Raw genomic sequence first — 17,030 nt, forward strand, 5'->3', positions numbered from 1 at the left:
ATCATGGCTGAATTTCCAGCGGTGTGCAAGGACACCTGACCCATACCTAAGCAGCTATGAAATACCACGCTTACCATCGTACTGCACTTACACTTACACTTACAGTGAGGGTACTGACTTAACAGTGGCAACTAAAAAGACCATTGTTTCAACTCAACAAGACATTCTTCTAAGCACCGGGTTACTAAATGGGGGAGGTGAATAGTTTGCCTGATGGATTGTGTGTTTCAGTAATTAGATTCCGAGATGCCGACGTGAGACCGAACGGACCTTTAAGAGCAGGAGGCCTCTGTTGTCATAACACAGAGAGTTAATGGGGGAGTCCATATGGCAGATCTCATGTTCACAATGATGACCTCATCACACACACGGTGGATTCGGCACGTTCTGGCACAGCTTCTACCGAGAAGTATACAGTATCTGTCGAAGCTGATATGTAAATACGCACACGTACACATGCTGATATGGTGAATCGAGACAGCGAGGACACTGAGAGGTACTATCTGTTGTGTCCAGTGAGGGAAACGGTAGTGAGGACATCTAGTTTGTTGCCATAACTTGTGTGTTTTGCACCTCACACGTCAACGTCTGTAATTTCCGCACATATTGTGGCCGCCTGTCACCACCTCGTGAAGCTTTTACGTAACGGCCTGTGACCTTTTGTGCAGGTCTGAAATGTTATTGAAACCTTGTTAAGTGAGAAGCTTACACGAGACACAAGGCTTGGCGTGGTGTTCCATAACAATGGTGTCACAATGTACATTATATGATGTAAATGACTTCACCTCTACTCCTCCTCCTCTCCTCTACTTATTCCAATGGTATTACAGGTGAGTAAGTACTCAAACCCTTTTTATGTGACAAATGGTCATACACTTTTATGAGTAATTATTTAACATTCAAAACACAAAGGTTTTGTTTGGCGCCTGAGTACCCTTTCAATCCTCACCATGGGCCAAAGCATGTTCAGCGGATGACAGTGGGCACAATCACTGCACTGAATAGGCACACTATCATGCAAACAGGCTGTGATAACATTGCCAGCCTTGTTAATCCTTGGACAAACAACTAAATGAAGAGGTAATCTTTATGCAACACAAACCAGTAATTACATACTCATATCCTTTACAGAGCTATACCCTGTACAGAGCTTGTTCTGTCTTTAGAAGAGACATCAAGCTCCTCCAGCAAAAAGAAGAAAACACACACACACACACACACACACACACACACACACACACACACACACACACACACACACAATAATCATAAACAAAAAAGGACTGCAGCGCTGAACATCTGGACCCTCCGATTAAACATCCACTTGGTGACCTGAGCTGGGAATGATTTGTTCGCCGGCAGTGCAGGCCCCGCTGCCAAAGAGCAGGGAAAAGCTGGAATGAGGGGAGTGCGGGTATGGAGTTCATTTGGCAAACTCTTGGGTTGCACGGTGCTATGATATTTGGCAGTGTTGCAGAAAATGAAATCTGCCATTTCAGTTTTATTCATTTGACAGGATGGGAGGATGCCAGTCACTTCTCCCTGGGGTGATCCATCCCGCCCATATCAGGGTCAAAATGGCTCTCCTATAAACACTGATTAAATACCCTGGAAATGGCTCCTCAGCGTTGTTTTACACATAAGGCCTGAAGAAAGAGAGGTCAGAAGTATGAATGAGAGAAAGAAACACTGCACGCAAAGAATGCCAAGAAAGGACAAATAAACAGGGACTTGGAGAAAGAGAAAGAAAGAGAGAAAGAAGGAAAGAAAGAAAGAAAAAGAGAGAAGTTGGATGTGATGAATGGGAAATAATTGGACAACTACTACAACTTAACCTCACCAGCTGTTGCTAATATTTTGAAGTATGATGTTCCGTGGGTACCAGGCACCAAAGGTGCAAAGTCCCTTTTGCTTTTGTAAGTTTTCTAATTAGTCTTTTGCTTTTGTTAGTTTTCTAATTAGTCTTCTGCAAAGAGTGTCTATGGCAGCCTATAGAACGGTCTGCATGATATACATTAAATATTGCACAGGGATTCTGGAAGGTTCGCTAACACCACCAACATGAAGAAAAGGGAGAAAAAACATGCAGACTACTGTAGCTTTTCATTCCCTTTGAAATCCACAGTTACGTGTGTAACCACACATTCAGTTTCATCTGTTTCATTTCAAAAGAAGGCTGCAAAGTGTTGCCTTAAAAGCTGTAAACAGACAGACTCAAGATGTTCTTGGAGATTTAATATCGTAAAATCATGTGCTATGTGGTAAAACATACTGTGCGTGATAATGGCACACCAAATCTGCACTGCCTTCTCACTGGACATAGCCCAAACCACCAGCAGATAAACATCAGAAACCATAGACAAGAAATCAGATTTGACCTTCAACTGATGTATAGCAACAGCCATAAGAGAGGTTAGAGTTAAGGCACACTAACAGCCCTTCCCTACTGTGAAGATGATAGAGCAGTGGACACACGAAAAAAATCTCCCAACAAACCCCCATGTCTATAATGCATCTTGCATATCTAGAAATGATAACAACTGTACCAAAATGTTCCCACCTCTTCATGATTCCAGAGGTGAGTGGCAAATCTAATATTCTTTCCGAGAGTCAGGAAGTATTTGGAGCAAACATCTCTGAAAGGATCTGAAAGCGGCTTTTGGCATCCTAACATCACCCCAACACTGTCCTCCTCCCAACAGTCAACCCGCACAGGGACTCCAGTTGAGAGAGACGATCCTCTGTGACATTCAACTCTTGCCATGATGAATATTTGAATCGGGGACTGTAAGCTTGTAGGTTAAGATCCATGGCTGCTGATGCTGCTCGCCCAAAAGGCCAAAGCCCACTGTCGGCGACGTTCTGCGGCGAGTCATGGAATGCGCCTAATGTTCTGAATCATCCGTTGATGGTGTTACCGTCGAAACGGAGCCTTGCTCGCCCTGAGAGCGCTTCTAGATTAGTGTCCCTCCCAGGTCACTGTCACCTCCTGGGAGCCCGAATGGAATTGTTAGAGCCAGGGCTGACCTAGCAGCTCAGCTGCACTGTCCTCCTGAGGCTCTGCAAACAGCTGCTTCATTCATACTGTATGCGGTGAACTGAGGGAGACTTGGGTTAGCAACAACATCCAGTGTGTCCAAATCAGTTTTCATTCATTAAAGTTTAAGGGGATGCAGACTCTGGGAAGGGTTCAGATATGTTATATCAGTTGTTTCGTTAGAGATTCATTAGACTTCACCTAAAATATTTGTATGATTCCGTACCATGTCTGCTAAGCCTCTACTGACATATTTTTGTGTGAAGATGAATAATATTATGTAGTAGGACTTAGTGATTCTACATATGTTGTCAGATGAGTATGAGTCATTGAAATGTACAGAGTCTATTAAAGAGTTAAAGCATTTTAGGCTTTAAGCACTGAGGAAGGAAGACGAAACTGAAGCTAGTATCATGCCTGATGCACTGCTATCCAGATTCTATCCAGTGTCTGGACAAGATTATTAATGTGGGAAAACAAATCAATTTAGGACTCCACATGAAACACTGAAAACATTACTTGGACTATTATCTGTGGTCTGAGACCAGCACATAATATGTTACACCGCCCTGTGTTCCCTCTCCAAACAGGGACATTTAGTTTGGAGGAATTAAAAGACAGCAATTTTCAGTTTAGATGGGAAAATGCAAAACAGACCAAAATAGAGAAGATCCCAAATATCGAAAGTGTACCATTGGTGATGGTAATTCTCCATTTTACACGCAGTTTTAGTCAGGGGATTGTGACTGATGCCTGGGCATCTCTACTGTGACTATACGCTGAGCTAAGGTTGAAACGGTTCTGCGTGCTTCATGCACAGGTTCATGTGGTGCCATTGGCACAGTCTGCTACACTACAGTGCCAAGTGTTTGTAGGTTAACGCCAGAACTAACCTCACTGAGGGGGGCATTGCAGATAGATCATCTCAAAGACATGCCAAGAGCTAACTTAATTAAATGCAAACCATACAGATACGTGGAAGTATATTCATTCATCTGTTGTCCATTTGAGCTCCGGGCCGAGAATCGAGAAACAGCTTGCAAGACTTCGAGGCTGATGAAGACATCAGTGTTGGCTTGTCCTAGTAATCATGATGGTGAGAATGCGCCTTGTAGAATGCCCTATAGGTCTTCCGCAGAGACAGAAATCTTAACTATGCATCTTATCAGCATGTCTAATGTTATCTACAGTATTTTTTGTCAAAGTCTGACATCATTTATAATTGAAAAGGCAGGCACGCACAATGCACTCGTCTCAACAGTCTGACAAGTGTATTTGGTGTACTGGCTTTGTGCCAGTAGACTTGATCAGTGTTGTAAAAGTTTGTTATTCACAAATGCCCTAAATACCATAAATAAAACATCAATGTGTGTATTTTGACACTGCAGTTTTATATTGGCTGTCATTTGAATGATGTGTAATGATGCCAAGTTTGTTAGATACCCTCTTTCTGCGAAATGAACTTGGAGAAAGATGTGGCAGTCAGTATGCTCAAACAGAGTGTTTTTGCGCTGGAATTGTTTTCCTGTGGCTTGCAAACAATTTTCTATTTGAGCCTAAGAAAAACAAAATGACAGGGTTTACTATTTCAGAACTGAAACCAGACACCAGGCCAGACTGGAGTCTTTGATGGTGAAATAGTGGTTTGGGGGGGTTCAAAGGCCACTGAAAATAGTCACAATTATCGCCCAGAAATATGGAAACTAAAAAAGGGCCCAACGTTCATGGTGAATTTCTCTGCAACTGTGCTTGAAAAACCCTGCAAAACTTTTAACCTCAGAAGGAGGACTTTTTATCCAATAGCTTTTCAGTCGTTTGTTATTCCGATTCTTTTATTTCATTCCTAGCGCTTGGGTCTACAGAGTGCTTTAAAAGTTTGATTGTTGCCTCCTACACTAGACTGAAGCAAAGGGATCCCAGCTCTCAGTATACTTTAGATATGACTTTTCCATCCGGCCCAAAGCCTGCCATGCACTCATGTGTTTAGGGGCTGTGAAGAGTTTAACAGGAGGGGTTAGAAAAGAGGTCACAATCGGTCGGGACGATGGGACGTGGACGGGACATTCACTCTCGTACACTTAAGCAAACAGCCGCTTTTGATTAATGCTAGTAAATGGTTGGGTATCATCAAGCCTTATCACCAATCGAACTGAGTTGTTAGCAAAACCAACAAACTGTCTGTACAAAATGGTTCTTCAAAAAGATATGGCTCAGGTTCCAACAAAGTAGAGGACGTCTCTCTCATCCGTTCCAACTTCCTCTCCCTCATCTCTCTCTCTCTCTCTCTCTTTCTACTGTCTTCTCTGAAGACTCTAACCTCCCTCACTGCAGTTGGTATCAGAGGGAGATTAGGAACACTCGTTGCCTATTGTCATTTGCCATGATGTCCCAGTAGGACCCTCTGGATGTTTGAGAGCAGTTTGTAACCGAATGACAGAATGTTTCCCTTTTTTCCCAACCTTTTATCAGCCACTGTCACTTCCTTTGAGGTCATTATCCCCTTCTTCTCAGCCCCCCCCCCCCCTCCCCTTTCTTCTTAACAAGATAATTAGGTCATTAGTATAAAGGCTAGGCGAAAGAAAGAGAAAAAGGACTCTGTTTGCTGAGGGTTCAACTTAGTTTATCCAGTACAATAGTTCCCTTAAAAAACATCTTTTATGATTCACAACCACTTTGCAACATTTTACAAAGCCAGTTATTAAATTTAAGCCGCATTTTTTAATGTGCACAGAATATAAATCCATTTAGGACATTTATATGGAGGGTGAATAAGCACTCCCTTTTGTTTAAGTAATACTGTCCAAAATGATAAAGTAGGTTGTTGAAATATGAATTTATTTCCATGTCTTCCAGTATTTTTTTCAGTTTTTCTTTCTTCTGAGCATGCTGCAAGGCATCCACCACCACAAATGGATTGCTTCAGGAAACCACAGCCCAAAAAGGCATCCCTCTCTGCCCTACGTGTAGTTCCCAAACTACAAAGAGGAGCTGCAGTCAGCACACCCTTGTGAAAGGGGCCAAAATAAGTGTCACTGCTGCCGAATGTCCAGTGGAGCGAAGTCTTGGACCTGCATTCAGCAGATGGAACTGTAGTTTTTAAAATATCAGTCAGGTGTGTTTGCTGACATGACATTGCTTTAGAGAACACTCCTTTTGACGTAGAGAGGTAGCAGCACTTCAAGGAAGAGAGCAAGCCCTTTGAGGAGCCGAAAAACCAGTTGGTGGATGTTAATGCGTATGAATGAATTACAGATGGAGGCAATTTTCTTTTTCATAAATTTATGATTCAATTTCAAGTATAGTAGCCATACTTCCAGTGCTACCAGGAAACATGTGTGTTTTTTCTACTGGTTTCTGCTTGTACCAGACTAAAACTCTAAAACGCTCTTCTTTGAGGAAGGCAGCTGTGGATTGTTGCTCTGATTAGCTAGGAACTAATCAGCAGCTATGTATTAAAACACTATTAGTTGATCGTGGTATTTCTCCTGTGTCTGATCTTTGATAATTATGTCCCAAAACGACACTGCTATGTTGAAAGGCATCAAGAACACATAGCACAACACTGCTCAAGGCTGAGAATGTGCTTCAGTGCTGATCTGCCGTTTCAGTTATGAGAGTCACATTCTATCGCCCTTTTTCAATAGTACTGACTGACAAAAAGGGGCCTGGGAAGGGACCCTTCCACAGACTCTAGTGAGTTCAGTGAGCTCTCTACATTCATCTCAACATTCTTTAAAACTTCTCCATGAATCCAAACTCACTCCCTGACCTTATGTGACAGCAGTCTGGAGTCTGTTTCATTTAAGGTTTTCTTTGAAAGAGAAAGAGAGAGAGAGAGAGAGATAGAGAGATAGAGAGAGAGAGAGATTTAATGATTTAAGTGACAGAAAGTATGGAGGGGCCTTGATAAATTCTGTCTACCCAGGCTTAAGATAACATTAGGTCTTGACTGGGGTGAAGGATGCCCAAAACAGAGATGACAGACTAAAGGTACAGCTCAGGACAAACATCACAGGGTGATCACTGAATCCAGCGCGGTTGCTCATGCCATTCCCACACGCAGGGAGGGGAGACAGGAGCGTGAAATGAATCCTGCAGTGACAGCAGTGGGAGTAGATGTGAAACGCATGAGAACTTGGCGCAGCGCTTGGGCACGCTGGATCGCTACGATCGCACACGCTGATCCTTGCCGGCCAGGGACGATGACGTCATCGAGCGGCGCAAAGTTCCGGTCAGATCGCTCACTAAAAAAGGGACCCAAAAACGCCGGCCACAGCCACAGCTGACACTCCATCCGAGTGGACCTCTGCACCACGGTGACCCCAGCAGGCCCTGCGGTAGAGCGTTCACATGGGCACTCTCTACACCCCGCCTGACCTCATCTGAGTCCGAAACTCATCCACACCTCCTGGTGGAGAGGAAGCTACTCTTCCACGGAATACTGAACACTTTGATTTTCTTTTTAACTTAATCCTGTTTTGATTTTTTTTTTTTCATTTTTACCCCCCTACCCCAGCAGCACAGATATTATACAGAACAGAGCAGACAAACCCTGCCAACCAACCCAATACCCAGCCTCCCTCCAGCTCATAAAAAGAATGAATTAACGTTCCTGGGCATATGATTTAAGGAATTTCAGCCGTCTGACATATGATATTTCCTGTACCTCTCCAGCCACCCATTCCAAAACAGAAATGTACACAGAAGACAGGCCGTGGTCAGAATGTCAATGCCACTGGGAGGGAAGTGGAGGGGAAGGCAGGGAGCGAGAGAGAGAGGGAGAAAGAGAGAGAGAGAGAGAGAGAGAGGGGTGGAGGGAGCAGCACGCAGACATTCATCCTCCACACAGCTGTGTTTTTAACATAAATCCTCACAAGTCTACACCATAAGTCAGCCTGCTGGCTTTGTGTCTCCCACACAGAATGTCTGGTGTTTCGTCTACCTCCTCAGTTCTTTTTTCATGTGTGACATGGATTTCTCATGTATGATTTTTGCCAAAAGTTCATTAAGAAATCCCTAACCACTTGCCAGTTAGAGAGGGTCTGTGCTAATATTTAATGTGAAGGCTCGGGCGTGTTTCTATGGCCATTTAAGGCTGCCTCTGTCTCACAGCCCCTGTGATTATGGAAAATGCTACTCTTCCTCTTCCAAATGAGTTTGTTGGAGCTAACCTGGCAGTGCTAGCAGTTGAAGAGCTCATTTGTACAGAGCGTGTTGAAATGACACACCCTTCTAAACAAACTCCTTCGCTGCAGAGCTGTGTGTCTCCTCGCCCTGGGTCAGCTGCAGAGCGCACACAGAAGAGAGCCCTTATCAGTGGCATTTGTGGAACAGTGGATTTGACAGCAAATCTTCTCGGTTAAATCTATGACGAGACGTGTGGATGGGACTAAGAAAACACTAAGTGCTCTGCGTTACGTAAGTGGGTGGTTGTGGGCACCAGTGCACAGTGTAATGTTCATGACCATAATCACGTAATTGTGAAATGCGGCTCCACTGCGGATAGATTAAGATTAAGATTAAGGCCTGTGCTCCTCTTCATCCATGAACTCATGTGAAGAAACCTCAAGCAGCAGTCAATTAGAGAGGTAGTATTTTGTATTTTGTTTGAGAAATGCACATTTGGTTTTTTTTACAGCCATAATGTCAGATTTGATAGAGCTCAAACTAGGCCTGTGCAATGCAAAGCATGCAGGAATCAGTAGTGTAAATTGCAGGTCAGCAGGCCAAGCAAGGCCACAGAGAAGCATGGGAGAAGAGAGAGTCAAAGCAGTATGTGGTGCGAGAGGCTTTTCCGCAGATTACCAATTACTAACCTCATCTCCACGTCTCATGCATCGTCAACGAGCAAAGACGAGCCAAATATTTGTTGAAAGACACACCACAACACCAACTCCCACATTTGTTCTCTTTGTAGCAGATAAAAGGTTTTGAGCGGTGTGGTGACTTTAATGACTGTTGGGCGTTAATATGCACAGAGCCCAAAGAGAGATGCACAAGGGTGAACAAACTGCATACTTCACACTGAGTCCATCACTAGGCAAGCAATTCAATTGCACTTCTGTTGTGTGGAAACAGTGTATCTGGGGAATACACTATCAAGACTAGTCTTCATGAAGTTATCGAGGGCCCCAGCAAATCAACGACTGCCTTCCTCTTCTCTTTTCTCTCTCACTACCCTGACATCTCCCAGACAGGAGGGCTCACCTGAGCACAGAGAACCATGTTGGGATGTGGTATGGGTATATCAGTAAAGAGGAAGTGTGAGGAGTGAAATCAAGGTTTTTGTGGGGCTGTTCTTAACAATCAGATGATCCCACAAGATTCCCCCATGTGCATATGTGGGGAGAGAGTGTCAGCTTTGCAGAACGTAATGGACATACGGTGTGCTCCCAGACTCATGGAAGTCATGCATGGCCCCCCAGAAATTCCCTTCAGTCAGAAAATTACACCAACAAATCTACCCTTGCTATAGCTATGGACGATGTCTTCTCACCTTTTTTCTGGGATTGCAGTCTGGAGGGGTGAATTTGAAATAGTGTCTCTATGTAGGTTTTCCCTGCTATGATCTAGACATTTGTAACGTGAGCTATCAGATGATCCAGTCCACACTAGCTGGTTCATTTACACTCACAATGGCGTCTTGTGTAGCACAAGCATAATTGCATGTATTTCATAAACGCTGTATGCACTGTGATGTGACAAGTGATGAATTTCTGTATGAAATACTATACAAAGTTGCTTATTATTCCATATTGTGGCCGCAGATATTAAGTGCAAGTCTACATTCAAACTTATATATTGAACAGTCCCTCTAGGATCTTGCAAGAATTTGTCATGATTGTTGTGGCCAAAAGTAACTAAATTTGTTGCGGGAATGCTCAAAAATTGTGGTGAAAATTGCAATGATTGTGAGTTAAGTAAAACTGATTGCATATAATGCAGAAATTGTGCAGAAATATTGCGGCAAGAAAAGAAAATTGCAACCCGCAATTGCGGGAATATCTTGAGTGTGCGTGAAAACACAAGACGGTAAAATCCTGTAAGGACTGTTCTCATAAGCAACTGTGAGTCTATCAGAGGAGGCGCTTGGTGCCACTCATTCTGCGTGGTTAATACTTTAATAAGATTATCAATCCATATCAAATTCACAAAATCTGTTTCTAAAAAGATAACTCTTTGTGAGCACTTTACCATATCCAATTGAGCAAACACAGATTAGGAGAGGAATGCTCTGCTTATTGCAGTGGTCACTGAAGGATTACTGTTAGCCAGTGGCAAGCATCCAGATGACTCTATTGAACTCTGTTGCAGTGTTATGATTCCTGAGCTTGACAAACTTAGACCATAGCATGGCACTTACGGCGGCTACTCCTTCCACACACATGGCGGTGCTTTCCAATGACACCATACTTCATATATACTAATGCTCTCTCTCTCTCTCTCTCTCTGTCTCTCTCTCTCTCTCTCTTTCTCTTTCATTCTTTTCCTCTGTTCCTGTCCTCTTCTCTGCTTCTCTATTTGTTCTCCCCCCCCCCAGCCCCATCCCCCTATTTTCCCTCTCTGTCCCTGAATGCCCATGGTTTGGTGGGAGCGTCAGGGTAATTTCTGGAGCAGTTTTTCTCCTTTCTTGCAGCAGGGGCCCCGCGCACACTGCTGTGAGCCTGTCATCTGCTGCGGGCCTGGAAGTCACAATCGGCCCTGCGCACAGTGGCCCTGCCAGCGGGAATGAGGCCAACCTATTCTCCAGGCAATGACAGCCAGAGAATAGAGTTTGTGACCCAGAACACTAAACTATATATAATATGACAAAGGGGCAGGCCTAGGCATCTGGAACAGAGGGGAAACAAATGTACCCACTATTGCACAGCTCTCATCCTCTCTCTGCATTCCGACTTTTTTTTTCTAAAATTCAGCATATTTTCTGCTCTCCTCTGAATCATTCCCAATGACAGCCTATGAGGACTTTTTTGGGGGGTTGGGGGGTGCAATTTGGGTGAGTGTGTGTGTGGACAAAATTTCCTCTTTACTCTCCCAACAACATGAATAGCTGTAGTAAATTGAGTCAGACAAAGGGAAAGATATGAATCAACTGTCCTCTGTTGATGACCTAATACGCCATGTTGAACACACTGGGCTCGCTGTGTGAAACCAATTGCGCTGATCACTTGTGAGAGACCTGCCCCAGCCAGGGACTGTCTATCTGCAGTGGGGAATCCTACGAAAGCAACAAACCACACTGACTGTACTGGGGTATTTTCCCTTTTTTTTTACCTCTCTCCGCCATAAGTGGAGTCTACATCAGGAATGTAAAATTAAATCTGTTCTTCCACTAAATCCCTCTTGCGCTTGGCAAAGACAACTCAATCCCCCCCACCCCACCCCCCCCTCCTCTTCCCATCCATCCCCAGGCCCCTCTGTGTCCCCCCAACTTTCTCCTTTCCTTCCCAGCTGCTTCGTATCAATACGCTGGCTCGAGCCGTCAGGGGTGTTGGGTTATCTTTCCAATTTCTCTCACAGCTGAAAGTGATTAGGTCATCATGTTGTCCTTTTGTGTGCGAGGCTGGATGACAAGTGAATGGGCAGCCTCGGCTCTCGGGCTCTCCGCACAGAGTTGTGCAGCGTTGATATCACTAGTTCTCTTTTCAAGCCATCTGTCAGCTTTCATACCAGTCAAAGTGGGCCTTGCGTGTCTGTCTCCCTTTCTCTCAGATCCCTACAAGACAAGTCCCTCATGTGCCCCCACCACCCACCAACCACCCCCAGCCCCCTCCCCCCCCCCACACACACTCTAACAACCTTACCCCTCCCTGGTTCAATATGTGCATGTAATGATATTATGAAAGAACACATGCTCCCTGAATCCCCCAGGGGAGAGGAATGACTCATTGCAACCTCACTTGGTTTGCAGGACACATAAACACAAGGTTTCGTAGAATCCCTAAAAGGTTTTAGGAACTTGGGGATGTATGTTTAAAGCCTCACTTAATGAGCAAGGGGCGCTTACAAACAGTCAAGCTTGCCCTGACACCAGTGGTCACATGGGCCACGCCTGTAGGTAGGTGTTTGTGTCCATCTTGTGTGTGTGTGTGTGTGTAACCTCAGTTCATCAATCCTAATAGATTCCTGCTATGGCATAACACACTGTTGTTGCCATTCCAGGGAGAGCAGGCGTTGATCTTTTGGATAGGATCTCCTCCACAGCTGCAGTACCACTTGGTGACAGTCCAGACAACTGTTTAACCGTCTGGAAATGCTCAACCACAACGAAAAAAGTGAAATTTGTGATTCAAGATTCAATTTCGTGGACATTCTCTGAATTCTCGTGCGCTCCCTTAACAATCTTAAGTATTTCACATCACAAGAATGAATGGCAATTTATTGATGAATATCTTTTGACAGGAGGTCACCCCAGTTTTGCAGATTGTAGTCTTGTAACAATAATTCAATAAGGTTTTGGCTTGTCCACATCAACAGCTGAGAAAACCTAGAATTCATGCATCTGTGTGCGAGAATAAGAACATATGTGTATCCGTGTGTGTGTGTGTGTGTGTGTGTGTGCACGCACAGTGTGCACGCACTGTGTGCATGCAATTCTCCCTCTATAATGCTTGAGATACTCATTTACACACAAACACACACACACACACACACACACGTGTCTTTAAGAAGCTCTCTCCCTGGAATGTTTCCCCCCAATTAACCAGCGCAGTGCCCTCCTGCAGGACGGGATGCACGCACTGTGGAGGACTCGTTTCTTGGGACTGCCTCACTTATCAAACCCCCACTTTCCTCTCACAGGAACCACCTCATTCCCAACCGCCCCGGTCTCACTCCGCACTGGCCTTTCAACTCCCACCCTCCCAGCCCTCCCTCAGCACCGCCACCCACCCACCCTCAGGCTAAGGAGGATCACTCTCACTCTACGACAGGAAATAGAAAAAATATATTTCGTACCAGGCAAACGAATATACCTTAGGATCCAGTTACACAGCGGCATGGAGACTTGGATGCTGTTTCATGTTAAATCGTGTACTTTTTTGATGTGATATGGCGAACTATTCCCCCCCCCCTACACACTACACGCTGTTGTGGGAAAAAATGTGCCCTGCTGTGCTCAAGTAGCAAGGATCAGTGCAGAATCCTGAAACTGTTCCCCAGACATAACGGTTTGAATTCAAACCCCCTTGGAATGTGCCGCAGTGACCACTATGGTGAGCGGGGCATTAACATAGGCATGTCTTTCCAGGCACTAATAGATACAAAGAAAATGTATCTGAGCTGATATATGAAAGTCTGGTGGAGAAAAAAATCCACTTTTCATTACATTAAAAACTCACATCCTGTGATTTCAGGCGAACACAGGTAACCTCAGAAATACCATAGAGTTCATAGCAGGAAGCTTCAACACCATGCTACAGGAATGACACTTCAGACTTCAGATGTTGCGTGCATGAGAGCAACACGTGTGAACATGTGTGTCGGTTCTGTACTGTAGAACTATGCTGTCAGCAAAGAACATCACCAGCTGATTCAGTCATTCCCTCACAGCTGAAAGCCCAAAATACATCTGTCTTCTCTGAACCGAGCTGTCTGTCTGAGACCAACAAGCCGTCCATCTGATGGCAACATCAAAGAGACCACTGACGTAAAGAAGGTGGAACCCTGTGTACATTCTGAACTGTTTGCTCAAAGCCGGACCTCTCAGTCTGGGCCTGGAGGACTTTAAAAGCAACAGTAACTTCAGAGTTCATTCAAGCTTTCTAGGTCTTATCAGTGGCCATCAAAGGGGCGGAGAAGTTTACACAGACACAGCGGTCACTGAGGGCACTGCTGGTGCAAGCCACTGGATGCAACAGCACACTCACTACGGAGACCATCGGTAAGGCGTCACAAAATAAAAACTTGTCATTTGGCTGATCATTCCGTTTTAATTCTGAGGTGTGGATTCCATCATCTTATAATCTAGGGGAGGCTAAACTATCTCACTTCCCAGTGACCCCTTTAAAGTAAAGTGCATGGTTTATGGAGAGTTCTGGGAAAGGAGAGGATTATAAATGAGGGAGGGGGTGGTCATTTTGAAAGGTTTCCTGGATGCAAAGGACCACTGTGTCAGAAGTCATGTTGCTTTTATAGCATACACTGGAGTTTTACTCAAAAGCAACAGACACAGCCCTTCATGCACACACACACACACACACACACACATAGACACACACACACACACACAAAGTACATCAGTAAAACAAAGTAGAACAATTTAAGAACTTTCATTCTAACAGCTGCTATTTGAAAGATGCACGATAGAGTATTGAAATGATTTGTGTGTAAACCTTTGTACTAATTATGAAACAAATCAAAAACACTTCATAATAGCCCAGACCAAGAGCAAGGGCTGTCATCTATCATGACTATCACCTATGATTTTATATAGAAAATGTAGTGTCTTCTCTGTACACCTGCAAATCTACACAAAGTGTCCTAAACATAAAGGACTGATATCCCTTTTTTTTTTACATAAAAAAAAATGCAAAAATCTTTTTTTCCCAAGGCATGTTTTTTTTCAAGGCATATTTGTGAACATGGCTGAATGCTTCACCGGGTGTTCCCCTGGTCTACTTTTAAGTCAGACAGTTAAACATGTCATAATCACCACTTCCAGAACATCTATCATCTATTCCGTAAGTACAGAACGTATTCGTTGTCAATTAGGGACATGGGCGCTGAGTTCACTAAAAGATAATGATATGGAATCTCCTCCCGTGTGAATGTGTGCACGCAGGAACGCGGGAGTTGCAATCGTAGTTTGCGCGCAGAAACGCACCCTTGCTCCCTACGTGAGCGCGTGTGTCTGGGAGAGATTAAGACCTCCATATTTTAATTGTAAGGTCATTGAATCACAAGAGTTTGGGAAAAGGGAAGTCATTATGGGCTGGGAAATTATCAATTACATAAGTATCTCAAAAGACACCGTAGCACATCTCCAGAGAACGTAATCTAAGAGTAACCGAGCGGAGTGCCGTGTGATTGGAAGCGTTTTTAGGGTCAGCAGATGAGCATTTTATAGCATTTCAACAATTACTGAAGTATATTCCCTCAGGGAGGATTATATGTCGTTTTTATGTACAGGTAACGTAAAACTGAGCTAGTCAGTACGTTGCGACTGATTAGAATGTATAGACAAGGTTCAAAGCAAAACTTCAACGATATAATTCAATTGTTTGGAATATGAAAACGACATAATCGATGACTGGATGGCAAGTGGCCAAAGAGTATGTGCTGTAGTATGGTATGAAACAGGAGTGGCTTTATTAAGTAAGAGGCGTGTTTGGCAGAGTAGTGTACCTTCCACTGCCTTCACTAGTAATCCCGCCCAGGCTCTTCAGCTAAGTGATCTGTGTGAGTGAGAGAAGCCCACCACAGTTGTCCGTACATCGACCCCCTTTTTACAGTATGCATGTTCGCAAAGGGATCCGCGGGCACTTTCCGACCAAGCGCATGTTATCTCCACGGAACCCACATCAGAAAAGTAGAAGGTAGACACTTTGGATGAGGGAGCCACTCTCGAGAGTTGGAATCCAGCGGCGGAGAGCCCGAGTGACCGGAGCACGGCCAGAGACAGGGAGTGTATTCGGGCGTGCTGCTTTCAGTCTAACCGTGGACAATCATGCATGTGCTCTTCTGGGGTTTAGGATTTCTTACATTACTCCCTGACTTGTTGATTGTAAATGCATCAACAACAGGGAGACATTTGCTGAGCTCAACAAAAGGTGAGATATTTTTTGCAGATGTATAGATATTTTAGTCTTGTAGGCTATTATCTTTTTGCGGTTTTTGTATGCTTCAATTCACTGTCGGTTACACGGTAACTGGGGTGCTGAGAATGAATGACTTTCTCCAGTATCAGCAGAGCACATGATCAGCAACTTAGTTTAAGAGTAAGAATACTGAATGACAGTTACTATACTTTTGGCTTCTTAGTTCACTTAGCCTAATTTACGCAACGGACATAACTTGACAACCTGTTCACAGTTCGTGGCTGATAGTTACCGTAATAATCACATGCATGTAGCCAAGGTGCATTTTCCATAAATAGGTATAGCCTATTTTAAGCTGTTGTGACTATAGTAAATCAGCCAAAGTTTATATGCTATCTAGCAGCATTGTGCTTGCCTTACAGTAGCCTAATAGTCTACTAACAATTCTCACCCTCAGCAAACGCACTCGGCGCGTACGAGATTTTAACTCCAACAAGAGTGGATGAAGCCGGTGACAGACTGCCTTCAAGTGTACACTTCAAACGGAAAAAGCGGAGTATTGATTCAGCAGCGGATAACGGTGCTGATCAGTGGGCCTCACCGACCATCCATTATCGAATTTCTGCTTTTGGACAGAATTATCACCTCAACCTCACACTTGAGTCCGGATTTATTGCTCCACTTTACACTGTCACGATACTCGGAATACCCAGCAATGGTAACCTAACGGAGTTCTCACCAGAGGGGGAGGAGGAGGAGACGGATTATCAGCACTGCTTCTACCGAGGACATGTGAATGCAGACCCGGAGCACACCGCAGTTATCAGCCTCTGCTCCGGTCTGGTGAGTTTGGATACGGCTATCTCCAGATTGATAGCCTATCACGAAGCTACTGAATGTAAGGGCACAGGGAGTTCTATAGCGTTTCGGCCTTACAGTTGGGGACAGTGATGTAATATGGCTGGAACATTTGCTGCTTACCAGAAAATCGCAATGTTGTTAGTGCTTGAATGAGTCACTGTAACTGTAGGTAAGCCTATAGGTAATTAAAGGCTGTTAATGTTAGCCTAGTAGCCTAATTATCATGATTTTCATGAAGGCTACTTTGAGTGTTGTAAGTATTTTCGTAGTTAGGGCTCAGTGTGTGCCACAAATTCACTTTGGTAACTTCTTATCAGTAACTCTCTAGGCACAACCTCATAATTAAGACTGATTCAGTTTGGAACTGCATTCAT

The 17,030-nt window shown here is 44.2% G+C and overlaps 1 protein-coding gene and 1 long non-coding RNA gene across 2 annotated transcripts in view; one reads left to right on the forward strand and one right to left on the reverse strand.

Annotated features, from left to right (window-relative positions):
* LOC116220496 overlaps positions 1-17,030 on the reverse strand; it is a 31,253-nt gene that overhangs the window by 13,017 nt on the left and 1,206 nt on the right. The window lies entirely within an intron of this gene.
* LOC105912163 (A disintegrin and metalloproteinase with thrombospondin motifs 9) overlaps positions 15,232-17,030 on the forward strand; it is a 43,909-nt gene continuing 42,110 nt past the window's right edge. The window contains exons 1-2 of the mRNA XM_031567480.2: positions 15,232-15,807; positions 16,253-16,638. Coding sequence (XP_031423340.1) covers positions 15,705-15,807; positions 16,253-16,638 — 489 coding nt within the window. The 5' untranslated portion in view covers positions 15,232-15,704. The remainder of the gene's footprint in view (positions 15,808-16,252; positions 16,639-17,030) is intronic.

Source organism: Clupea harengus, chromosome 5, assembly GCF_900700415.2.
Source record: "Clupea harengus chromosome 5, Ch_v2.0.2, whole genome shotgun sequence".
Classification (NCBI taxonomy): Eukaryota; Metazoa; Chordata; class Actinopteri; order Clupeiformes; family Clupeidae; genus Clupea; species Clupea harengus.